Here is a 26,294-nt window from a genome sequence, read left to right as displayed (position 1 = left end):
CAGTTGATTGAAGACAGGAAGCTTAATACCTACTCTATTTACCCAGCATGCAACTCGCTCACTACTTAGTAGTTCCCCATAGACCATGATGACACACACAGACTCACAAGGTGGAAATAATCCCAGCGTCACTGTGGCGGTTTACAATCATCAAGTTTTATACATCTACCACTTTATTTTCAAACTTTTTCTATTTATTTTGCAATATGAACTACACATTCTTAATTCCCCATCACAGCCATTCCACAATGTAGCCCCTTTAATAACACATCACCCTCATTCTTGATCAGTTGTATGATCACAGAGTCACAACTTGCATATTTAGATGTTTGTAGTCAAGCACACAGAGGTTGACAGGGTTGGTTATTAATGGCATAAAACAGTAGCAGCAGCCCCATGTGAATCAGGCCTAAGTCCCTTTTCATCAGGCCTCTTCTATTTCTCTTCTGCTCCGAACACCGCAAGATCAGACTCACCTTCTCTGAAACTCTGTCTCCTCGTGTTCCCCTGAGAACAGAGAGTGGACTCCCCGCTCCTGAGTCATTTTTACTTCGCCCCTTCCCTCGCTGTTATTTACTCTGTGGAGAATATGCTTATGGGATTTCAGGGACAAAAGGGCGAGATCCAGGTTTACACCCATCGGCACGTTTTCTCAGGCGCCGCTGCTGCTGCTCATGTTCAACTCACAGAACGGCCGAGTTTGCCGGCAAAATGACAACAACAATAAAAACCCGCTGTCAAGACGGCGAAGCGTCTGACATACGTGCCTTTAGGGATTATTTTTGAACATATCTTATTTCCCAATATGTCCTGCGAAGTGGAAACAATATGAAATATGCAGTTTATGATATTATGCCTGTTTACCTATGTTATGAAGCGGTGATTCTTTTCAGAGATTCTCAAAATAGATCAGGATTCAATATGCTCAGTGTGCCGACACACTGCGTGTCCTGTTGCATTGACATTTTCACCTTGATGATTGCAGTAGAAATAGATATATATTGTACTTCAGCTGGCACTATAGCTATTTGGTCATAATAAAGGAAGACATAAATCATCATCATAGTAATATTATTACTTCTTTGTAGTGTCGAGTGTCTTCGTTCCCCAGAATGAACTTCCGCAGCTTAATAAACAGAACATAATGCTAACAAGCAAGAGCTAGATGCTAAGCTAATCATGACTAGCCTTCACACAACATGTTAATATGTGAGCTTTAGAGGTGCTGGATTTTGTTTTTTGGCCATGCTAGCTGTTTCCCTTCATCTCCAGTCTTTATGCTAAGCTAAGCTAACCGGCTGCAGCTTCACATTTAAAGGAGTGGTGTCAATTTTCTCATTTAACTGTGGAAACGAAAGACACATGTTGAGACACCAAAATGTCAAACTATTCCACTAACACTGTCAGTGGAGGGGATGCATCTTGTGTCTTTTGGATCATCTACACTTGGCCAGATGTAAGAAATCTGAGTTTCCCTCATAGTATTTAATTAATATAACTTTAGTGAAATGAAGCATTACACTTCAAGGGAAAAGAGCAGAGGCACAATTTCATGCAGCAAATGTCACATATTAAATCAATGTGACTATTGTTCCGGACAAAATCTAAGAACATGTGGAGAAATTGTTGTTTTAACAGTATTTTACTGTTCAAGGATAGATTTGCTATGCATACAACCTTCCCACAGTGGGTGAAGTTTGTTCTATAATCATTAGTTGTAGTGGACAGGCAGCTGTGACTCCTATAAACAACATTCATTTAGGTTCTGGCGACAATACAAGACCATATGTGCATGTCACTGTACAGTTAATACCACTCATTATATCTACATTAATACGGTAAAATATGTGCAGCCTCACAGCGCTGCATGGGGAATCCCTTAAACACCACCTTTGACTTTAACGGGGATTATCCTTTAATAAGGTTTAAGCCAAATATAAGAAGACTCTTTAATTAAGCAAACCATTTTAAAGCCATGAGGCTGTGATGCTTCTCAATTAAACGCTGTTAGAGTTTTATGTTCGTCACATCAGCCTCCCTGGAATAAAGAGAGAATAAAGACTCAGCTGCTCGCACGTTTACATGACTGGACAAAAACATTACATTAGACATATTTTACTGTTTTTTATTTATAATACAACAAACAAGCGATAGGGAAGAAAATCTTTCTAGAAAAATATATTAAATTATAAATTATAAAACAAAAGTTGCAGCAACAACAGCCATAAAATAAGTGGTGTTCATTTGGTCGACAGCGTGTAAATAAATTAAATAATAATGTAAAAATGTAATTTGGAGCATAAATATGAAATACAATTAAGCTTGTTTGAAGAGGAAAGCATTCTTAAGATCCATTCAAACGGCTGTGAATAGGTATGCGGGAGCCTTTGTGACTTTGTATTTACTCGTATTGTTTCCTCTTGAGGAACAGAGGTTACACAGCTAAATAAATCCCCTCAGGACCGTGACACCGTTTGTCTTCCCACACATTAAAGATAATGGAATAATTCACTTGCCCTTGAGCCCCTCGCCGTGCATCCATACAGAACTTCTTATTGGGTCGGCAGCAAATTGAATGAACCTCCTTTCCATAAAAAGGTAATGGACTCCCTCCGATGGCCCTCTAAATAACACGGACGGTAGGGGAGGTGAGATGAACCAATTTATTATCCCACGTTGAGGAAGGTGCGTGCAGAGGGGAAGGTCACTCTCTCATTGATCACCGATTCCCCCGAAGGGAAATGATAATTATGTGTACCAACATGGACCGAGGTCACCTCCAGCCATCGCCAGGAAGGGTTAGAAATCCTCCGGGGACGAAGCAGGGCCCAGTCGTGGAACATTATTGTTTTTTAGCATAGATTAAAGCCGCCGTGTGTCATTGTTTGATTTTATGGTGATAAAGACTTGGGTTTTATGAACAGTGTGACACACAGGATTTATTGCACTGACTTGTTTTTCAAAGACTGGTTGTGTGATAGCGTGCCAAAAAAAATCTGCTTAAAGAATTAAATTTAGTTTTAAAAAGCTGTCTTATTTACAAAAAAACAAGAAAATATTCAACATTTAAAATCTTTTTCATGTTGTGCAAGAAGGACAAGATTTCAAATGTACGATATGTCATGGAGGACCTGCAGTAAACATGCTTGTTATGCAGACCCCATCTCACCAACCTAAATCAATCAATCAATCAATTTAGAGGCCAGATAGGAAGTAAACATTTCCATCTGCCATCTACCTTCGGTGGTACAGTTTAAGGAGAAAAAAAACAAACCTCAACTAGACATTGAAAATGCGGCGTACTTGTGGTTTCTCGAGTAATCAATTCATCTTTTGGTCTGTAAATTGTCAAAAAGATATTAAGAAGGTTCCATCGCATTCTCCTAGATCTCAGTTAACAAATGTCTTGTTTTGTTCGACCAACAGTCCAAACCGAATAATCCGTTTACTATCACACAAGATGAAGAAAAACAGCATATCTCCACTAATGAGAAGCTGAAAGCTGCAAATATGCATGAAAAGTTACCTGAACAATTAACAGATTTTTTTCCAATTATTTTAGCGACTAATCATTTCAGCTTCAATTGAAAAAAACAAAAACATTTACTTCCACAACCTACAGAAAAAAAAATCTTGCTTGCCCGATATCCGGCCAAAGTTAAGGTCCAGGTTAATTCTATCATCGCTTATAGTCTTTCATGCAGGTGGTTAAATGATCCAAAACAGACACGGACAAAATGAACCTTCTATTTTCTAGAGACCTCTCTCAAAGAGAAGTCAAAGGTCAACACCCTTGTAGCAGATAGGATGGGTTTGTCTTGCGGATTGAACGGATGCAACGTAGGGTCCAGAGTCCACGTATAAAAAGACTGCTGGACCACCGCGCCCCCTCTGATCATTGTATAATGTGCAGGCTGCTCTACTCATCTTTTACAGGCTGACAGTGTGTCTGTCTCACAATCAGATCAAGTCTAGCAGACAGCCAGCAGCACCCACACTGATTAGCTTAGAGGGGGAGAGGAGGGGGAGAGGAGGGGGAGAGGAAGTCGACGGGGGGTCTTGATTGCTCTCGTTTTTTTTTTAAGATTATTATTTTAGATGCCAGGTTGCATAGCTAATGTAAAGTCTCATCAAGAGCCAACAGTGACATTGTAACTGACGCCTGCACACACCCCAATATGCACGTACACACACACATGCACAGTCATGTAGAGTGGGCAGCGTGGCGATGCTTCTTCTATAAGCGCCTGTCAGCACCGGATCACTACCCTCGGTGGTTGTGGTGTGTGTGTGATGCCGTGAGACTACTGCGCCATTTAAAATGGTTTCTCTAGAGATACCGGAGGGAGATGTGAGTGGAGATATACGACAGAGATGCTGGAACCACTCGAACAGATTCATTCTTTTAAGTGGCTTTTATACAAGTAATTTAGACGGAGCTTGCCACATTCAGCAATTTTCTCACTTTTGAAATTTTTCTCTTGGCAACAAACACAGTTTCCGAGCGGTCCAGACCTGTCGTAGAAGTCATACATGTGCATTTTTTACTAATAGCGTATATTTCATTATTATATCGACATCATCCTGTTCGGCTCTCCAATTCAAATCCTATTAGACTAATATAATTCTGAATCTATTCATATAGCCTAACGACATCACCATTCATTTATGCTATTGTGTAACGCTACAATATCAATATGAACATCTCAAAACTGCAAAAAACGACTGAGTTTATTCAAAGCGTCCTCCTTCATTGCTTCGCTGTTCGAGACATTTTTCATATCGAAACCGTTTCTTTATTTCAGTGACAGTGTGACCTTCAGGTGACACAGCATTTTTCCCCCATTCTTTGTCTGCAGCACGTACCATTAATTCCTCTGCTGAGTTATGAGCGTTTGCTGAATCTGACGAGGCACGCAGGAGTAAGAGAAAGTTTAGATACAAAAACATGTTCTTGCATGAGGTCCGACGGACAAAGAATGTAGTCGAGTGAACAGAGAGGAAGAACAGGAAAGATGGAGAGCGAGAGAGAGAGAGAGAGAGAGAGATTACACTGAGGATGTGACACCCATGGCCCGTGTAACAGCCCACCGGGTGTAGCAGCAGAACGTGGGAGGAGGTCCTGACTTAGATACACTACAGACAGCGGGCGTTACGGGACTGTGGAGCTCGCAAAAAACCAAGACTCCGCTTGCTGGACCGGATTCAAATAGTCAGAGGCAGAAGGTCAAAGTGGCACACAGGAACGAAGAACGAACAAGCCTGGAGGTCTGATGCAAGCGTATGAAGACAGTGGGGAAGATTGCACATGATGCCGTCCACTTATTGGGCACATTTATAGCATGGAAGTGGGGGTAGGTCTGCTGGATCGGTTGGATGCTGCGCTGCCGTCTGTCCGTGCGGCACACCTGGTAGGAGGCAAAGATGGAGAGGCAGTGAGAACACGAGGAAGGAGGGCGGGGACGGTTTACCTGTTCACGTCTCAACGCCAAAAGCAGCGTGACAAGACAGAGTGCATACTGTGCACACTGTAATGAGCTCAGGTGAGGGGGAAACGGGACAGATGTCGGGTAATTCAAGCTAGTTCGGGTCATTAAAAAGAAGATTTAATGATTCTATTTATGTCTCAGCTTCAGTGTTAATCTCAGCTATGGTGCTTTTGGGTTTTTAATGCTTTTCTTCTTTTATAAGAAAAATGTCGCGTTGACTTCTATTTCTCCAGCTCAGGCAGGCAGCTCAATTTGAGGTACAATTTAGAATAAATTGAATTCCATGAATCCAATCATCAGCCTCACTGTTAGCCATTTTCTGTCCGAGACTTAATTCATCCCAAACATGCCCAGTGGTAGCGTGTACGGGATGGTGTAGACGTGTCATTAAAAAGAGAGGTGGTGTGAAAACGCATTGTTATCCAGGAATCCAGATGTTACTTGTGACATCATCTCAGCCCTCCCTGACGGATCGCACACTGCTCCTACGAGAGCACATCAATCAACAGGAAATGGGGGGGGATTCATTATCTTTATTCAAAACTCTGGTCCACTCTTCTGCTCACATTGATTATCTAATGAAGGAAGAGATACTGTGAAACATTCTCACAAGCGGGCCTTCGTGAATAATTCACATGGCTCCTTTGCATAGGAGAGGACGTCACAGCCGAGGATGAGGTAAAAAAAAGACAGAGAGAGAGAGAGTTGGGAAGTTTGTCAATCCTGAACCCGTTCTCTAATTACCAGCATATATCTGGATCTTGTCAGGAGTTCCTTTAGTCTCTCTCCTGCACCGAGGTGTGGACTGGCCCATTGGGTTTCATTCCGCCTGTCATGGCCGAGCTGCAAACCTGATATGTTTACTGACTCAAATTAGCGGGGAACACCAGCACCTCATTAAGGATGCGGGGGGGGGAGATTGAAATACCAAAGTGTACAGTTGGGTCCCAATCCGTTTCCCCCATCGAGGTGTGTACATCCAGACAGGTGTGTGGAGAAACCGTTAATTTAATGCCGTGAATTATTCCCATGGAGCAACTGCGGGGAAACGTGATGGTTGGATAATTGGAGGCAGAAATGGGAAAACGCGCCTCAGAAGGTCCTTAACGCACGGAGCAATGGCTGCTGGTCCGTCAAAGCCGATTCTAAATTACCTTCAGTGTCATGGAAACAGTTATTTACGCTCTTCTTTGCAGTTGCGGGTAAACATTACTTGTTTAATTGGCTGATTGAGTTTCAGCCAGATGACAGTTTTATTTTTCTGTCTGCCCTCCCAATTAATTGGTGTTTGTTTATCTCCTCGGGGGGGAAAAACTGTTTCTTAGCACAGGCCCAAAAACACGCAAACGAAATGTCCACTGCTGAACTCATCTTTCATCTGCTGTTTGAGGGACTTCATTGGGGAACATTTTTGACTCTCTTTTCAGCATAGACTTGAAGGCTCATTTCCCTGATCCAACTTTCTCTTTTTTATGAAGTGCTCGACTCTTTCTTGTCTCCTTCTTTGGTCAAACTCTTGCAGAAGCACCCTCTGCCAATCATCCATCCACCTCAGTGGCTTCCTCCTCGTTCATCTCCATAGTCGTGCTAATTAAAAAACGGGGGTGCGCGCCATGATTATTGCTCGCTGCACTCCACATACATTAGCCACATTAGCATCTGCGGAAGGCTCTCCAGTAATCTCCTTCACACAGGAAGAAGTGCAACGAGGAAGTGCGCCTCGCAAGCTGCTAATTAGACCCAACTATGCCCGCTTCCCTCCCTCCGCCTCCACACAAAGAACCCTCTAATCACTTCTCCAACTCGATTTGGAAGCAAGTAATTGATGCCTACCTAACGTTTATGATGCGTGAAAGAGGAGGAACACTTCCAGTTTAGATGTTAACAATCTGGGCCAAGAGGACCACGTGACGAGTTATTCTTCTAAATGCTCCTGAAACAGCGTCGTTGGTTTGCAATGATTATGACAGTGGTGACGATGGCGCCACAGTGTTGGCATTGACGAGGTTTCGGGCTAATCTAGAGTCAGCCGACCTTTGTTGTGCATGTTGCTGTTTGCTGGGGGTGCAGTCTTTATGCCCATGTGACAATCCCTACTTTTTTCGCCTAACATATTGCCGAAGCGGCTTGTAACAGGATTACAATGTAAAGCAGCAGCCACAGGGACTGATGCCATCTTTGTCAGAGCCCCGGGGCTTCAGCCTCCCGAACTCTGACGTGAGCTCACTCTGGCACAAATATTACCTCGCAGACGGCACCCCGACACATCCACGTGGCCACATCTGACATGTCACCATCCGGTAAGACGCTATTCAAACTCCTCAACGTTCCCTCCTACTCGGCCTCCCCTCCTCGACGCCTGAAGCGGCTCCCGTAATGAACCGCAGCACTTACAGCTCTCGTGAATCTGAGCGCTGGCACTGTGATTGGATTGGATTTGAACTCTACAGAGGGAAGGCAAATAGAGAGAGCTGCCAATGGAATCCAGCAGGTTTACCCTAGTCAAACGAAGGCTTTAGGCTATGATTCACTGACTAAATCAAATTAATTCATTTTCCAAAAAGGGTTCATCCTCCAGTCGATGTTACAGTTTTTAAATCTGGAGAGGAACATCTATTTCCTCAATTTTGTGTTTTTAATGAGATGTTCTGACTTCAGTAATAAAGCTCACGGACAGCGTGGCTCGATTTTACTGTCATGACATTTACTTTTTGCAACTTATATAAGTTATTACTTATCCTACTATGGTAGGAAATGATGAGCTGGAAAGAAACCTCCAGGCTATCTATTCAAAGCAAACAAAATAGTGAGGAGGTTCTTTCAATGTTCACGCAGAAGATTGTGCAACAACAATGTTGTAAAAGGTATTTCCAGAATCCTCAAAGACTCTTCTCGGGGTCTCCCCAAAGTCAACGATTCCATTCAAGGAGCCCGATTCGCTCTCACAGTCGATATGCAGTAGTGGTGGAAAAATGTGGTTGTAAAACAAAGGACCATTCCATTCTGGCTAAATGGGGGTGTCGCTTGGTTTCTTCAAGTCAATCATGCCTTTCTAGCCAATTTTGGTGTAAATAGCAGCCTATAAATAAAACTGAAATCAGCTTTCAATCGATCTCCCTGGTGCGAGTGAGAAAATCATCATGTAGACTACGTTGCACTTTCCAGATTTGCGGGACTATTTGAGCAGCCTCCTGGCGATAGCCTCAGAAAAAAATAAAAGATAACAACATAAGCCGACTGATTCAAAATCCATTTATTAATCAGAGCCACTCACATGAGAAGGTCCCACTATCAGAGCGGCCAGACACAGTCAGAATTTATTCATAACGATTGTCTAAGATTCTCTACAAACTCATGAGTCAGATCAAACACAACACCTCACAATAGAAGTCTCCGTGTCACAGTTGACAACATGTTTAATTGTGATGATGTTTGAATGATCACCTTGACTCTGTTTTTGACTTTCTAACTCCATACAAACCTGAGTGCAGCCTGTAGATCCTCCATCAGGTCTCTATGTCTATAAATGCTTGCAATTGTATCTGTTACATCGCACCTTAATCACATTTTGATTCGTTGCATTTTATTGCACTTTGCATCGGTCGGTTTAATATCTTTTATGAAGCACTGGCTTTTCGAAATATGCTGTATAAATGATGCTATTATTATTTCGTGCCACCACCACGTATTAAAGAGAGCCTTTCTGGAAATACTTTGAGAAAAGTGGCAGTTGGTAAATGACCTCCCAGCTTGTTATTTATTTATTTTCTGGCAGGGTAATGGAAGCTCTGTGACTCAGATGTTATGGTAATAAATTAGAGGCACAAACTGGGGCGAGTCTGCCTTTTAAAATGTACAAATTATGTTTTCTAACATACTGTGTTGCTTCATAACATCTGTAATATAATCAAGCAGTGACTTCTGATATCCTGCTTGTAAAATTCCATTAGGCTTCGGCACAGTTCATTAAAAACATTGACGAGCGGCCATGTTAGATCTGAGCGCTGAGGTCAACGGTCACGTTTTTTGACCAAAGAGCTTCATTAAGTCTCTGTTTACCGATTCTACCTCACGACAACAGTGAAGTAACTTCACCATCAGTTCAGCTTTAGTAGTAGTATAGTAGCTTTTAGGTAATTAGCATTGTAATTAGCATACGTCTCTTGTGTGGTAAGTGGTCGTGGATGTGATTGGAGGTCATGGAGTCGCTCACGCGTCATTACGCGTTGACATTTGGCCGCAGCTTCACAAAGTGTTCTTTCCGCTTAGAAGCGGGCCAGTCGTCAAGATTGTCACGAGCTTTAATGACCGCTTCAGGCAAATATATTCACAGAGGTCCTGTCCAGCCTCGCCCACACCGGCATTATAAGTGTGCATACATAATTTCTTTTTCGTGATTTCTGACATGTACAGAGCTCCCGGTGCGACCTTTCGCTCGGCGTTGGAGCTCTCGGGTAAACACTTCTCGGGGCCGGAGGCGGCGTCCTGAGCCGATCGACTCATTTGTGCTGTTCTGGAAGTGATTGCTGCCGAGTGGAGACTGCTTTAATTTGATTGATGTGTGGTTCGCCAAGCGGTGGATTTGGTTGTAATTACTCTTTGTGCTCACCGTGATAAGGAAATTAATCAAGCCATTATGTTGCTCCCATTTTATCATCGGGACACAATAATTGAATAAACCAACCTCGCTTGTCGTTAAAGTCACTCACAACGTTCTCACCCGCTGGAAGGGTAAAGGGGCTCTCGCTGCTGCTGATTGGCTGACAGCGAGGAGAAGATGTAGAGTTTATTTAATATTCAAAATACTAAGTTATTGTGATTGAAATAATCAGGGCCAGTTGTTCTCCACGTGTAATCACAAAGCCACATTATCATCCGTACACAGGATGTACAATCAATTAATCCACTTTGTATTCAACAAATTACATTTAGTTCATTGACAGAGGTGTAACAAGTATTCACATCACTTAGGGAAAGTACCACAGTGGGAAAATAGTCTATTACGAGTAAAAGCCTGGCATTTTAAAATCCTGCTTTCAGTAAAAAACTAAACGCACTCTTGCCTGACATATTAGTATGAAATGAATAGTTCATACTGATGCATCGGTGTGAAAGCAGTATTTTACTCTTGCAGCTTGTTGAGATGAAGCTCGTTTTAACTACTTGATATAACCAGTGCTTGAATTCTGAATTCCTACAGTGAATTAAAGATACTAGGAGATGAATTGAGGAGAAAATTAGAAGGTTTTTTAATTAAAACTAAACAATTTCACATCACTTTGGACCATTATTATTAACAGTAGACAAAACTTACTGTGGTTGAATGTATTTTTATTTTTTAATTTACGGATATCACAGCCTTCATCTGACCATTTAAAGCTTCTGGGAATGTTTACCGCGTAAAATCACATTCTGCATATCAAAAGAGCAGATCCAGAAACCTTTTTAATAAACTTTATTACATTCGCACTCATAAAAAAAGCTATGACAAACAATTAACTAATTATTTAACAAAAAGAACATTGTTTAAATAAATTGCGGAACCCTCGTTTCAAGTTCTCTACACACGTTTGATTTGTATTTTTGTGCCTTTTCTGTAATCTTTGCTTTTTTTTGTAAATTTTGGATCATTTTACATCTTTTTGGCTTCAACAGTTAAAAACAGACCGTCTGTAACCTCTTAACAACTCATAGACTATTGAAATGTGACGAGAGGCTCCAGCTGCTTGTTTGTAAACAACGAAAACCCCAAAATGTTGGAAACTAAAAATGAATTTTGTATGTATTTTTATGTAAAATCTTAAATAATGGCTCTACGAATAACGGATTATTGATCATTATTTGCCTCTGAAATGAAGTGGAGCAAAAGCATAAAATAGCATTAAATAGAATTAAAGTCTAAATTGTACTTGAGTAAATGTCTACTTAGTTATTTCCCACCCTTGCTCTTTGGAGCAATGTGTGAATTCAAATTGTTGAAGGGAATTGATTTAAAGAGAATTCATTTATAGATAAATCATGAACCTTGAAATTAAAATGGAGAACAAAAACCCATTCCCAGCGTTACATAATTACAGCCTAATGTACTGTCGAAGCTTAATGCTGAAGTTGGATCTTACATTTGGAACAAACTAGCGAAGACAGGAAATTGCCCGGAGCCCCTGATACCTCCTAACGGGGGCTGGACAGCCATTAAATCTTTGATGTTCACTTCTATCATCCTGCCTTCCCATCGTGCATTGTAAGGAAGACGAGGCGGCCAATTTGGGGCTGATCTCAGGCGCCCAAAAGGATTTGCATCCATCCTTGCAATTTATTCTAGCAGGAGAAATGACACACACACACACACACACACACACACACACAAAAAAAAATCTATTACCCATCTTGCGTACGTTTGGGAGAAAAATCCCCTCCGCTGGGGAGGGAACTCATGCGGTCTTTTACCCATAAGAAGAGAAACAACACTGCTACAGGAACAAACTTGTTCCAGGGGACCGGACAACCCCCAGAACGGTTGTCACAAGAGCCGCTACGCAAACTGGATTAATTTCATGGCAACACAAGTGTTCATTAGTCAGATATCTTAGATTAAACTCCTAAACGTGCCAGCTCATGCAGACGCTCGTTTAAATTGAGCACAGTTTTGACGGCGGCCTCGGTAATCAAGTGGTTGGATGTTTCGCTCGTGTGCCTAATTGATTGGGACCTCTTGATTGCATTCCCGTGTGTTCGTGTGCGTCTTCACCTGAACGATGGCCTCAAAATAAGTCTTCACATTGAATCAATAACGCGTCTCTCAAAAGCTTCCGCCTCAACATTGGAAACTTTGAACAGGTTTGCGAGTGCCTTAGGAGTTAGCCTCGTGAGGGAAGTGTCTCGTCCACTTTGCGTGGATTTAATTGCTCGCTTGTGTCCTTTGGGTGGTGATAAAGTTATTCTTGACTCGAGTCTGAAACTGGGATAAGCATTCTGGGGGTAAATGAAAGCAAAGTACCCTGGGACCACCCTGTTTGGGTTTTAATTGTGATAGTAGATCATCTCTTTCCCTGGTAATTATCTCAACTATCATCACTCCTTTAATAACGACAATCAATCGTTCCTGGTGGCTCTGACAGGGATAATGAAAAGTTTATTAGCCTCCCTGAACCTCAAGTGTGGCGGGGGAACTCTTAAATCATGTGGAAATGGGGATAAAAAAATAAATAAAAGCACCCGAGTTCTGCACACTCTACTTTCATTTACTCAAATGTCTCCTGAGACGATGAAGGTCATGCGAGTCCTTCCTCCGTCTCCATTATCAGCTCCGATGGCCTTGACGTGTTTACAAGCTTGTAAGTTAGAACAGAGCTCCTTAAGTGCTAATTTGCACAATTTGGCAACCCGCCGCTTTGAATAATCAGGATGTTTGGGTTGTTGGACTGAGGGCCACTCCACCGTCAAGAGAAATGACACTGAGGAAATCTTTTATTTTCCACTAGACTTCATGTAGAAGTAAAGTTTCCTTCCAAGAGTTCTGCCATTAATGTCAGCCATTATTAAGCAATTACTAGCTTGAAAAGCAGACAACATTTGATTTGTATTTCCTACATAACGTCTTAATTGAGTTTCAGAATCTAGAAGGAAAATATTTAATTTCCTTTATCTCCTCCACACTTGTTCTTGGGACTTCTTAAAGTGACGTATCGTCCATCGATCGCCTGATGTTGTTTTCCTGTTGTTGCTTTAGGGTTAGCTGTATTGATCCTGCCATGCATAACCCCTAACTTGTTTGCCACAGTTTGTTATTCACCTGCTCTATTAGGCGCGAGTCTTCTCAGCAATCAGCAGGTATGTGGGGATGGCATGGCAACCAAAACGACACACGGTCGACCAATATGGATTTTTGAGGGGCTGGAACATATATATATATATATTTGTGTTTTTTTTAAATGAAGTCGCTAATGAAAGTCCTTAGAATCAGCAGCTTCCAGTGTGTCTCACTCTGGGCGCCACAAGATGGTTAAAGGGATGACAAACAAGAAATACTTGTATGAAGTTCACATTATTATATTAACCCAAACCAAAGTAAGCAAACGGCTGAGTGGGCGTCTCCATTTGAAAACCCTGGAAAAGAACGCAGATTAAGTCGAGCTTTAGGAGTATTAGGATGATCCGGTGCACGGTAGTGGTGCAGCCGTGTCCAAAACAAAATGAAGTGAACTAAATTGACCCCGAGAAGCGAAGGTGTGTGAGGGTACACTGATTAATGCCGAGAGAGCAAAACTCAACCAAAGCAAAAACAAAAGTGCATTTGTCTGTTTGTGCTTTCAGGAGCAGATGAGATCACAGAAAATGTACAAATGCCCCTCGAGTGTCACTTTACTCTATCTCGTAAGATCTCTTTCTGTCACAGCGGGGTATCTGTAGATACCAGGTTTAGAGGGGAAAGTGTCTTTTGTTGTGTCGTCATATCTTCCAGAGTCCTCCAGCTCTGCACGCATTCGAACGCCCCAGAAGGCCTCCCGAAGCAAAATGTCAGGTCGTTTTTTCTTCAACAGCTTTGGAATAAACAGACGGTTTGAAAAAGCAGAGTGCCGATGAAAACATGTTTTGCAGGCTGTAATTGAGGCAGCTGAGAATGCAATCTGTGTTAATCGCTCGTGTGATTTTTGACACGTTTTTTAATGCAAACACCGGAGCTCTGTAGCAGCGTTTTGCTGGTTAGTTTAATGGCCGCCTGGCGTGCTTCTTGCACACCTGTACGATGTCAGCCGATGCTGTGAGTGTGAGCCCATCCGACGGCGAGCCAGCGTTGTGCAAAGCAGCTGGCAGATTACAGAGCAGCTCCTGGCAGATATTGTAGCAGTTTCTCTCAATTTAACATCGTAAACTGGGCGTGGACAACGAAACTGTACACAAACTATGGTCCTCCTGTGGCTCTGGATGAGCATATCAGCACAGAAGATGGAAGTTCAACTGACAAGCAGATGGTTCGATTGAACAAAAATTGAAAAGGTTAAATATGTTCAGCTTTTCACCTTCGGTGTTTACGTTCATTTTGCTAAATTCATTCATGTTTTGATTTTCTGAGGATTAACTAGAGCTGAAAGGTATTGGTCGATCAATCCATTAAACTCATTTGCATTCAGACATACGGTGCGTGGCATTAAGAAATGTTCTTATCCGTACAATATTAAGGAATCTAAAGCATTAATACAAATTTGTATGGATATGTTTACACAACTTGAAGCACACACTACAATATATATTTGGGACGGGCTCAAAATAATAATGTACGTTGTAAATAAAGGAGCATGTCACGTAGCGAAACAGTGTGTTTATAGTCAACAATGGAGCTCTATGGCACAGATGAATAAGCTATATCACAGAGAATACAGAAACTTTGAATTTTCAGGGCAGCAATAATCAACATGTAGTTGGCAAATCATCACCCTCTTCAAAATCGCGCCGTCTCCCTGTTGTGCAGCGTGTGTCTGTGCACCATCTGTCCGTGTACTTGTTTACCCGTCCACGTGACAGCGAACAGCAGCCGTGGATGACGGAGCGGAGGAGCCCCACGCGTCGAGAGGAGGGAGACCCTCCCTCTGTGACAAAGACGGAAACAAGAGCTCGTCCCAGCGTGGTCGCTCCTCCGAGCCTCCGGTGACAGAATTACTCATCGCCCGGGGGAGCGGCGCCGAAGCATGCATGTGCAGTATGACGCATAATATGACGAGAGGAAGAGGTCAAAACAGTCACAAAGTGGGACGGATTAGTGTCCACGGAGCTGTTTGTCATTGAGTACCCTCGCTTGATCCAGTCCGTATTTGCGTTCATTTCAAGCTTTTTTGTGTGTGTGTGTGTGTGTGTGTGTGTGTGTGAGGAGTGAGGTGTGTTGTTTGACGGTTACAAACAGCCCGCGATAAATCCAGGTGCTTATAGCTTGGAAAGTTTCAGCAATAAATTGCAGAGACGGATGAAGGGAATGTGCATCCGCAATGGCGAAATCGATTTCATTCAGAACTCCTCAACCTCAGCGCTGATTAGACTGACAGCAAATAACAGTTAAAGGAGCTTTTGGGCCACTTTGCTCTCTTTATTCAGGAACACCGAGCGGAAACGTTTCGGCCTTTTTTTTTGTTCTCCCGTGTCAAGTAAATTGCTTGTTTTGTTTAGATCTTCGCAGGAAGTATTACCACTGGCTGGAATCAAGATCCTTTTTGTCACACTGAAAGTGTTCAACACCCAAAAGACCTCTGCGTGTGTACGGTCTGCTTTACAGCTGAGAACTGACTGCTGTGATGTGGCCACATAAGAGAGTGAACGGGGTGACGCATTTGCATGATTTCTGATGGTTTTCCATATTTCCCGCTTTGGTCGAATAGGTTGTCAGATTGCTACTCATTCAATGCACACGTACATCTAAATGCAAATAGAAATAAGTGGAGGAGGAGGACGTTAAATCGCTGAAAGCAGGCAGTAGTGTAGCGCGTTGACGATTATTGTTGCTGTATGCAGATGGGAGGTGTGAGAACCCCCCCCCCCCCCCCCATTACTACTGGTTGTTGTTTACTGACATGTCACACTGCTACATAAATAAAAAACCAACAACACAAAGTAAGATTTAATCAAGATGTCTGAGAGTTTCAGACTTCATTTCCCAGTTTGCCACCTGAAGCATTATAAATCACAATGATCCAGAAAACAATATTAGCAAACTTTTATTTTACAGTAGGAGAACGTTAGCCAAACCACCAGAATAATGGAAGGTTACTTTCCCTTCAGTCCTCCCTGAACACACTAATCATGCTACAGGTGGCTGTCTTTATCTCCCCGATCACCTTTCAGACCTTTCATGTCGGAGTGCCCAGTCTGCCGTTTTACATTATTAGTGCCCTGCCAGTGGGGGGGAGGGGGGGGGCACGCCCTCTGAGGCAGAGCAGCACAGGGAAGCGAAGGTGAGGAAGATAGAAAACGACAGCTCCTGCCTGCTCGTCGCTGAAGGGGGGCGGGGGGTGTTGACGGCCTAATCTCCGGCTCCGATTATCTTCTCATTACAATCAGACGTGAGCCACTCGAAGAAGAGGAGAATGTGTAATTACGCTCAAATCTCCCATGACTAAAACAGAGGATAATAAGCAGGGCTAGATCTGTGTGCTCACATCTAATCATCCAGTTTATTTAGTCATTCGTCCCGCAGACAGATTTGACTGCCAATGGAGGTTTTTGGCAGGTTCGGGGTGGAAGCGGGTGAATTGATAAACACCTGACTTATAGCAGCTTTGTGCCGGTATTGGAAGCCAGAGATGATTTGCCTCAATTTTGAAATCTGTTTAGTTATTTCTGGCCACTAGCTAACAAATACTTACATAAAGCAGCGATCTGAAACACACAAAGTTGAACTACAGTTGTATTCAGGCAATATAAAATAGATATTAGAGAGGGAATTATACCCTGTTATTCTACCTCACTCTAACTCGTATAATACATAATTAAAACTACTTAAAAAATGTTTCAATAAAAATGCATTAATGTATTCCTTAATATTTTGTGTCTATAGAAGATAATAACAAAGAAAGAAGAAAACATTCTGAATTTTTGACGGTTTACTTGGACTGGGACGATTGAAATGATAAATGTTTAGATTTGGAGCTGAATACAACAACAACACCATTAAATAACCATACACATTGTTTTTCAGCTGAAAAAATGGTTTGGATGTTTATGTTTGGATGTTCTTAAATATATAGTCAACAACTAAAAATGTGAGAGCTGTGGTTTATCAGGAAGAAATTCAAGGAGAGCTTCCACTTTTCTGATGAGCGTGCATCTCCCCCGTCTGCATCTGCTCAGCGCGAGATAGAAAACACCATTTCCCTCAAAATGTCAGCGCAACTGAAGCATGTAAATAACTACATTTCAATTGACACCTCGATTTGAATGGTAAATGGCTGACCTCCAATTTTCCCAGAGAATGGCTGGCGGGGAGAAATGGAGGGGAATAAAACACATATCCAGTAGACCAGAGGGAACAAGGCTAACCAAGCATGCTGAATCCTCCTCGCTGTTGTATGATGGAAGCGTCGTGTGGACAATGAGAAAAAATCTCTTTAAAAAGTTCTCAAGAGAAGGAACAAGAGCAAAAACTAACTTCTTTGAACGCTTGTCTCACAGCTTCGAGACAACAACAGCCTGCCAGCCGCTAAAGACCGATGAGAGGAAAGCGGCGGCGGACACCAGGCTGGACACGGCGGACAGGAACGGCTGTATTAAAGGAAAAGGACGCAAACACCACAGTCACCGCAGGGCCAGGAGGTGAGTCGGTCTTCAGGCTGTCGAAGAGGTTTTCTGATCTCAAATATCTTTCATATCAACCATCCTTTAAAGTTGTAGGATTGTTGATTTGTGCTCAAACGTTTGTGATGATGAATGGTGTTTATTTCCTTTAGGGAGGACGGGGGGGGGGGGGGGTTGATGTGTGGTTGCTTTTGTAGATTTCGGTTGCTGATGATAAAGCATTTTAACAGTATACCAAACACTCCTTCAGGGCTTGACTCTCCATGAGAAAAACAGAGCTAATCTCTATATTCTGATGCGGGGGGGGGGGGGAATGTAAACAGTCTTATCAGGCCGGGCCCAGCGGAGAAATACAAACATGTTGTGATGAATTCCACACGGTGTCATTCAGATCCTCTCTTTTCACCGGCACCTTGAGTCAAACGTCTCCTTCACACACTGAGAATAGTTCTCTGGCTTTCGTATTCTGAGGGGGGGAAATCGATTCAGGCAGATATTTTTTTTTTTTGTTAAACTCAATTAATCTGACACCTTCAAAGCCATTTTGCAGTTACGCAGCAGGGAAGCAGCCCGCGATATGTAAAACACGACTGAAGCCGCATCTGAGGTGCGAGAGAGGATCATAAACATGAATCACTTCTCTTTGGATGAACTTTACCCGGTGGCGGGCGGCTTCTTCTCTTTGTTTTTGAATATAACAGCGAGCGCCGAGACATCTAATAGAAAAATAAAGCTCAGTAAGAAAGATGTACGGTGTTTGTAGTCCTCAGAAAAGAGTCTTTTTTTTCTGTGAGCTGAAGTTAGAATAGAGCAGTCATTCCCACAGACTCCCAAAGACTGAGATTTATGGATGAATTTGCAGAATTTCCTCCACTGTCTTACTTGTGACATTCATAAATGCAGTACACCTTTGATCCACACGAGGGAGCCTGAATGTTCGTATTGACCTGACAGTTTTAGCGACTTAAAACATTGACTCTAATGTAACAAGGCTAGCGTACATCTCTGTTGGATCCTCCGAAAAAAGGAATCGGTAAACACAGAGCCAGAGGACTCCAAATGGTGCTGAGATGTACAAAGTTGTTAGAAACTTCAGTACTGAGGAATCAGAAAAGATGTAGTGGACACAGCACTCATGTTTACTCCTAAGGAAGGAGATCAAGAGCACGCCATGATCGTATCTCGCCTCCTTATCCATGTCGCTACTAGATGTTGGGGAAAATTGTACTGCTCATTTTCCCTGAAGCTTAATATTATTTTATATAAAAGTGTGTTCATTTCCTCTGAATTTCAGCATAGAGCCTGTGCCCACCTGTAGTACACTGGAGGGAACCCTGTCTTTACTGTCGCTGCCCCTCTGTGAGGTTCAGACTGACGAGTCAGGAGTATTTTCATGTACTAATCTTCTACAGAGCAGCTTTTAACACTGAGGCAAAAAAAAAAAAACCTCATGGAGCTGCACTGGTGTGGGCTGATGAAATACAATCCAGGAAGTCCAGCTTGAGTATCACGTCCACAATTTTGCCCACAACTCAAGCCACTATCCAGCTACGTACCCGTCTAATATCATAGTAATGATGATAATCATCACATTAATAAACAGTTTTTAGGCAAAAATGTGCTGTTCAGAGTTGGGAACATAAAGCATAATAGCAGAACAAAACAGCTGCATGAGGTAGAAAACAGTTATCGATTGTACAAGAAGTACATAAACATACACACACATATCTAAACAGATGTTAATACAGTCATTTTATATACAAACATGATCATCTCACTATAAAACAAATATATGATAGTTGTTACGAAAGGCCTATAAATTAAAATGGGTTTTAAGATGAGATTTAAAAGCAGAGACTTTATTAGCAGACCGGCTATCAGCAAATAATTGATGGATCCAAGGTCACCAAGAAGAGAAGGAATGTGTGAAGAAAATTGTATTTGTGTTTATTCATCTCCTCTTAGTAAAAAAGTGGCTAATGAGGTGGAGGCATTTCAAAAAAAGTCTTTGTCTCGGTTACAAAGGCCAGCGAGTCGCTGCCCGAGAAAACTCTCCTCTGTTGAGAAAGACATTTGTTCTTTGGGTTGTTATCTTGCTAATTGGTCGACAGCAGCCCAATTTTCCAGAGCAACCCATGTTAATTATAACATGAAACCAGACGCCACTGACACCAGCTCCTTTCTAGAAGTAGTTTGCCCGCTAGAGTGTTTTAGAAAGCTGATGTTACAAAAAACACAGGCACAGGCTGCTGATGTGCTTTTTTTAATTTGCCGGAATGTGTCACAATGACAAATGCCCGTTCACTAGAAATGTACGAAATCCAGCCGATCACGACTGTATTAAATAAAATACAGTGCCCAGCAAGTGATGTATTTATTAAAAAACGACATATCCGAGATGTAGTTACGTGTACACATTTGTGCACGACTGCGGCTGGGGAAAAAAAGGCTGCATTGAGCGTTGAGCATATTCTCATCAGATGTCCCCAAATCCCCCCCTTTTTTTTTTTATCCTCTCATTGTTCTGCACAATCACCATTCCCAGTGTAGCTGGCAATTGACTGCTCTCTCATTCTCCCCTTTTCATTCTCTCCACCTCATCAAAAGAATCTGTTTCTGCTGGCAAGAAGACGAAAATAATAATGCAAATGCTTGTGCTCTCTTTCTACAAGGCCAGAATGGTCGAGGTGTTAATGAGTGACAAAGCGTTCTCATTACCAGGAGAGGGTGCTTGGGTTTGGTCTGTCTAATCAGCCCTAATGCATTTCAGTTCCTAATGCTCCCAAACTGCCGACTGCACCAGGCAGGGCCATTTATTACAGCGAGACAGTCCTCTGCATCCAATGAAACGGGCGCATGGTCTCCTGAGCTCTGTGGTCCGCATACGTCAAGCCGGAGTGCAGTTTGTCACCGTCTGGATCGGTTGTAATCACGCCCGCCTGTTAGCGTGACCTGCTGTTTGTGCAGCATAAAAGCACATGTCCTTGGATTTTTTTGGACGCGTATGGCGAAATATTTCCCTCCAGTGAACATGAAGAGGCCTGATACAGCTACTGTTTGTAGACATTCGGATGAATTCTGCCGAGAGCTCTAAGCTAAGCCTGATGCTGTGCTATAAAAATATCGTTTGGATATTGGTAATGTCATTCAGAAATTCTTTAATGCTTATTTAATTCTCAGAACCACTTAAAGAACAAAACTGTTTTAGTATAGTTGTTCCAAATATATTTGGCTTCTTATTAAATCTCAAAGAGGATTGCTGATTTACCCATTTTGAGGGGAAATTAACTTTTAAATGCATTTTTGAAGCCCATCATTCACACGTTTAAATTTAGTTTCCATGCCTGGTTTGTATTCAGGTCTGGGTAGCTTAAAGAATTGGGAAGCCATTGAAATCAACAATCAGGTTTTCTTTTAATTAATTTGAAGCTCTTGTATGTTGTTCAGCGGAAAAGAAGCGACTAATTCCACGAGGGAATCCAAACGAACATGATTGTTTGTCCTCTAATAAAGCTGAAGCTTTCTCACGTTCTCGTTGTCTTTGAGTCACAGTGGCTGCAGATGTTTTCAGTGAGTTCATAAGTGTAAACGGGGCATCAGACCGCTCTATCTTCTTTTTTCCCCTGTTGAAGAAACGACTGAGCCAATGAGAGCCTTCACACATTGGGAAGAGCTTCCAACTGTACCTGAGCCATAATGGAAAGAACATGGAGACAACTGTTAAAGACATCTCCACAGCTTTTGACTGAACATAGTTCTGCATGGAACAAATATTTTCAGTAGCTGCCGTTCATTTTTAGGATTCATATTTTAGTTCAATAAAAGATCAGAAAATAGTGAAAAACACAAGTTCCCAGAGCCCTTTGTGATGTCTTTATATCACTTAATTTGTCCGAGCAGCTGTACAAAACATAAAGACGTAACATAAAGATATGAAAAAAGCAGCAAATTATTACATTTAAAAACTTGGATGTTTGGTGTTTTTGCTTGAAAAAATGACCGGAACAGTTGCAGATAAATCTTTCTGTCTTTCGTTTAATCAACTTATTGGTTCTGCTCTAGACTGAATGAACAAAATGAACCATTGAAGTCACTTCTTCAAAAGAAAGCTGCCTGAATAAAAGGAGGCTTATGTCGTTCCTCCCAATGAGGTTTTGGAGAGGTTTGATACGTCTGCTACTTGGGGAAATGGGTTGAGAAGATAAAACCTTCATTTTTCTCTTGATCGCCTTGGTGGACGATTACATCAATGAAACGGAGAGGTTCGGCTTGACAGCAGGTTCGAGTGCACAATAACAGTGAAGTAGTGAGGAGTTAGAAATGGGACTTTTTACAACTGACATGTTGCTTTGATTGTTGATTGATGAACCCTAAGATAGCCCGCCTTTAGTCACCATAAAGGCAGCCTCTGTGATGACTGGAAATGGCTGAGTCAGCTTCAATTGTTAATTCATGACAAAAGGTCATTGTGCATGTCCTCATATATTTCCCTGCCTGTATGGGAGTAAATGAGCATGGCGGGGCAATAAATGCAGTGCAACACGTCTTTATGCCAGCTCCCTCCGCTTCTTTATTCACTACCCTACCTTTAGTGAATCACTCCGTCACTCACATGAAATTCACATCCGTTCTGGTTCAACCAACACCAGAGAACCTTGACAGTGTTTTTTCCGAAAAAAGCTTATGTTCAACCTCGTTATCAAACGCAAGGTGAGTTGCAGTCAGAAGCAACTTCTGGCACATTTCCTGTACTCTGTATCACCCAATATGCTCGTTCACTCCCACATGTCTTTTTCTTCTTTTATGAAATTCCGCCGGCCCGCACTTGAAAGGCTCATTCACTGAGGCTGCGGCGCTTCAAAGGCCCTCGTCTCCTTTTTCCACATCAGTCATTATCAGAGAGAAAATGAAGTGGACCTCTGGACAGCAATCAAGCCGTTCAACAGATGGAATTGGACAAGTTTCTTTTCTTTGTTATTATGAATTCACACTTCAAGGGAAGAATGGGTGAAGGGATAATATCTCAGGCTAGCATGAGCACGTGTGTCTGTGCCAAGCCCCCAGGAAGAGCGCCGGGCAATGTACGTAGTGGTCAAACAGTGGAATTACTGCTTCTGGGTCCGTCACGTGATGCCATTAATGGGAAAGAGACGTTAGGTCCTAAAAGTTGCACACTAATAGCAGAATCCATTCTTATTTTCCTTCCTCCGTTGATGTGAGCGAGCCGAGACCGAGCAGCTGGAAGCAGGTTTAAAGGAAACGCTAGTGCGCTTGCTCTATGAGCCCACGGATGCGGAAGCAGTGTGGAAGATCTGGGTAATTTTATACTCAGCAGTCAAGCAATTTTTGCTTCATTGCCCCCTGAGCAACTTTCATAGAAATGAAGGAGGAATTAACATTAGCTTCTACTACAGAAGATGCACTTGAGTCTACAAATCGGGGCCATATTGAAGAGAAAAGTTCTTGACAGTTACATGAGCTTTTTAAAAACAACTTCTTGCACACCACAGAGTCTCAAAGACAGGTGCATCGGGTCAGGAAATCTGACTGTGGCATCCACTTTGGTTTGGCCGATAGGAATGCAGATCACAGATTCATAAAGAAAGCATAGAGCGCTGCAGGGATGACGTATGTTTGTAGGCTAACCAGGAAGTTAGCATCGCCCTGGTTCGCTCGACAAAAAGCCAATGGGATTTTTCCATTGGATTTTGTGGCAAACAGGTTTATGATATTTACGTGATTTATTTAGCAAGATGACCTTCACGAATGAACATCAATTATTTTTTGAAGCGTGAATACAATCGTTAGAGATAAAACAGCTAACGTTACTAAACGAACTACACCACAGTCGCACGAGTGCCAATGTACACGAGTCGGACTATAGTTGGCAGGATGACCTTTTGTAGTTTCATTTCAATCGCCTCTTTAAGACACGTAAAAGAAGGGTATCTACAGACGGATGATATGTCTTAGAACAAGTTAGAATCTCTTGTGTTAACCACAGAACTTATCATAGGTATCTTACCAAAAACTCATTGACTTCAAGACGAGGGAACAGGAAGAGCAAAGATTCTGAGTCATTTCTGGGTTTTAGGATTCATTCCCTGACATAATTACTGAAGTTATCTATGGGATGCATCACAGATCTATCTCCCCCTGGCGTGAGGCCATGTTGTCATCAGCCCCGACTTCAGTGACGCTCACTGGCGTGCGATCTGTTTTGTACTTTAAACCAGTCTCGATGGGATTTCATCCTCCTGTTGTGATGGGATCATCTCGTATGGGACATTTGGCTCAAAGATAATCTTGCTTGTGTGTGTTGTGAGAGGGAATCAGGATGCAGTTACGACCAGTTATGTGATGCCAGCGATGAGTCATGTGGATTATTTTACCCCCATCCATTCTGTTTTTATTGGGAGAGTTGGCATAAAACACAGAGAAAACTGAAAGCGACACTTACACTTTGATATCACAAAATAGAAGTAGGTGAAGAACTTCTCACAAAACAAAGTGATATAACAATGTCGCTGTTAATGCAGCTTTTAGGTGCTGTTTGCACTGCTTTAGGTGGTCACTGTAATTTAAACTTCAGGATAGCCGAGCAGTCTTTGGCGCTAGTGTCCACTGGAGGCGTGGATTCTGACAGATGACTTTTCTGAGCGTGTTCATCTCATACTGATCATGCTGTATACACCGCAGCATATCCATATCTACCCCTTATTTTATATTATACATTCTGTTTATTTTTTGTTCATCATAATAGACTTTATTCCTTTTAGACATCTGGTTCGATGCTGAACTGCATTTCGGTATCACAGTATTTTCTCTCTGTGCAATGACGTTGAATGTAATCTATTCATATCTCACGAAAGAGGGGCGGCTCACCTAAATCCTGAAAAAGAAAAATCTTGCTTATCTTTAGTGGTGTGTAGCCATGCAGGTGTGTTTTTTCTAAGGTATCCTCCAAGATTTCTGCATCCATTTCAAAACAGTGGAGGTGAATGGAATTTATTATGTGGCGCTCACAGCAATGAAAAAGGACATTTGAAATTGATAAAACAAACTATTTTCTTAGGGACTATTTCTTCAGTAGTTCCATTGAAGGCATTTTTCAATTCTTTGAGCATCACCATTGAAAGTCAACATTGTCAAAAAAAAATGTTCTACAACCACAGATAACTTTAATAACAACATTTTTGCTTGTTTTTTTTTTTACGTCCAATGCCGATGTTTATAAAATTCTCACTTTCTACAAAATCTGCACATGGCAACTGCAAAGTGCTTAAGCTCAGGGAAAGGTTGTTGTTCATAAAAAGACTTTACACTTAATTGTAAATTGTTGATTACATTCTGATCCACCATCCTGACTTCCACAACCTCACGCAATGCTTCACTATGAAAGGGCACCCAACACACTGCCTTGGTACCGATCGCTGGCTTTGGACGTAAATGATAGACTGCAGACGTGTCCAATATGGACGTAATTCTTAGGGCTGCTGGGCTGTTAAATGGAGGCAGAAATCGCTGATACCCCAACACTGGGCAAATAAAACTAGAATCTCCAAGGCTAGATAATACTTGGGACACCCACACACTGTAAATTTAATTCCAAAAGCGCATATATATTGGGATTCACAAGTCGTAACTCTTGCTGCAGAGATTTCACATTTCCCATCCCGTCACTGGAATGAATACTAAAGTGTCCCCTCTGCTCTGTCTCTGCTCACAGCCCCTCCTCCGATGAGGAACTCTCCCTTCGGCCCAAGGGGAAGAAGAAGAAGAAGAGAAAGTCTGAACGGAAGAGGAAAAGGAAAAGGTCAGTCCCCAAAAAAACTACAGAGATGACTCTGCAGCGAGGTGTATCGTCGGACGCCTTTGTCCTGTTTCCTAAAATAAATAAGCCGAGAGAGGTGTGCAGGAGGAAGCTCGGTGCTCGCTAGAGTTCATGTTTATTTGTCCTCCGGCTTCAGGTCTCCTTCCTACAGCCTGTCGCCACTGCGGAAGAAGAAAAAGAAGAAGAAGAAGAGCTCCAAGAAAAGCAAGCGGCATAGGTAGCTCTTGCTTACTACGACAATATTGGCACAGTGGCATGACGTCTATTATTAGGTGATTAAAATCATGTTTTCTGTTTCTATTCCAGGTATACCTCCAAAAAGTCAAAACACAGGTATGTGTGCAGTACGATGACTGAAAGATGTTGTGCATCATTTTAGCATGCCTTGTGTCTTCATGTGTGTAATCTCTAAAGGTTAAAGTATTTAATTAAAAGAGCTAACTTTAAAGGCAAACAGTTCTCACCTGGGTACATGTCTGTCATAAATGAGGGAAACATTTAGCGCCTGCTTTCTGTAAGATATCCAACCTCAAAGCCAATTCCCTTTATGTGTCAGTAAGAAGTCATTGTGTGTGCAGCCTTTGTCTGTCTTAAAATGCCTCGCTCATCATTCTATTCTTTCATCCCACCAGCTCTTCAAGTTTCAAACACAAGAGGAAATATGAGCGCAAGCACAAAAAAAGGTCAGTCCG

At 42.2% G+C, this 26,294-nt stretch overlaps 1 protein-coding gene across 1 annotated transcript in view; it reads left to right on the top strand.

Moving 5' to 3' along the window:
* The window catches only part of srrm4 (serine/arginine repetitive matrix 4), a gene marked incomplete at both ends in the record, with an annotated part of 55,089 nt that overhangs the window by 18,355 nt on the left and 10,440 nt on the right, over positions 1–26,294 (top strand). Inside the window, 5 exons of the mRNA XM_079160802.1 lie at positions 17,646–17,786; positions 25,498–25,584; positions 25,739–25,819; positions 25,909–25,935; positions 26,235–26,285. Coding sequence (XP_079016928.1) covers positions 17,646–17,786; positions 25,498–25,584; positions 25,739–25,819; positions 25,909–25,935; positions 26,235–26,285 — 387 coding nt within the window. The remainder of the gene's footprint in view (positions 1–17,645; positions 17,787–25,497; positions 25,585–25,738; positions 25,820–25,908; positions 25,936–26,234; positions 26,286–26,294) is intronic.

This window comes from Pholis gunnellus (genome assembly GCF_910591455.1).
Source record: "Pholis gunnellus genome assembly, chromosome: 6".
Taxonomy (NCBI): domain Eukaryota; kingdom Metazoa; phylum Chordata; class Actinopteri; order Perciformes; family Pholidae; genus Pholis; species Pholis gunnellus.
Note: the sequence above shows the minus strand (reverse complement) of the source record. Positions and strands in the feature narration are given on the sequence as shown.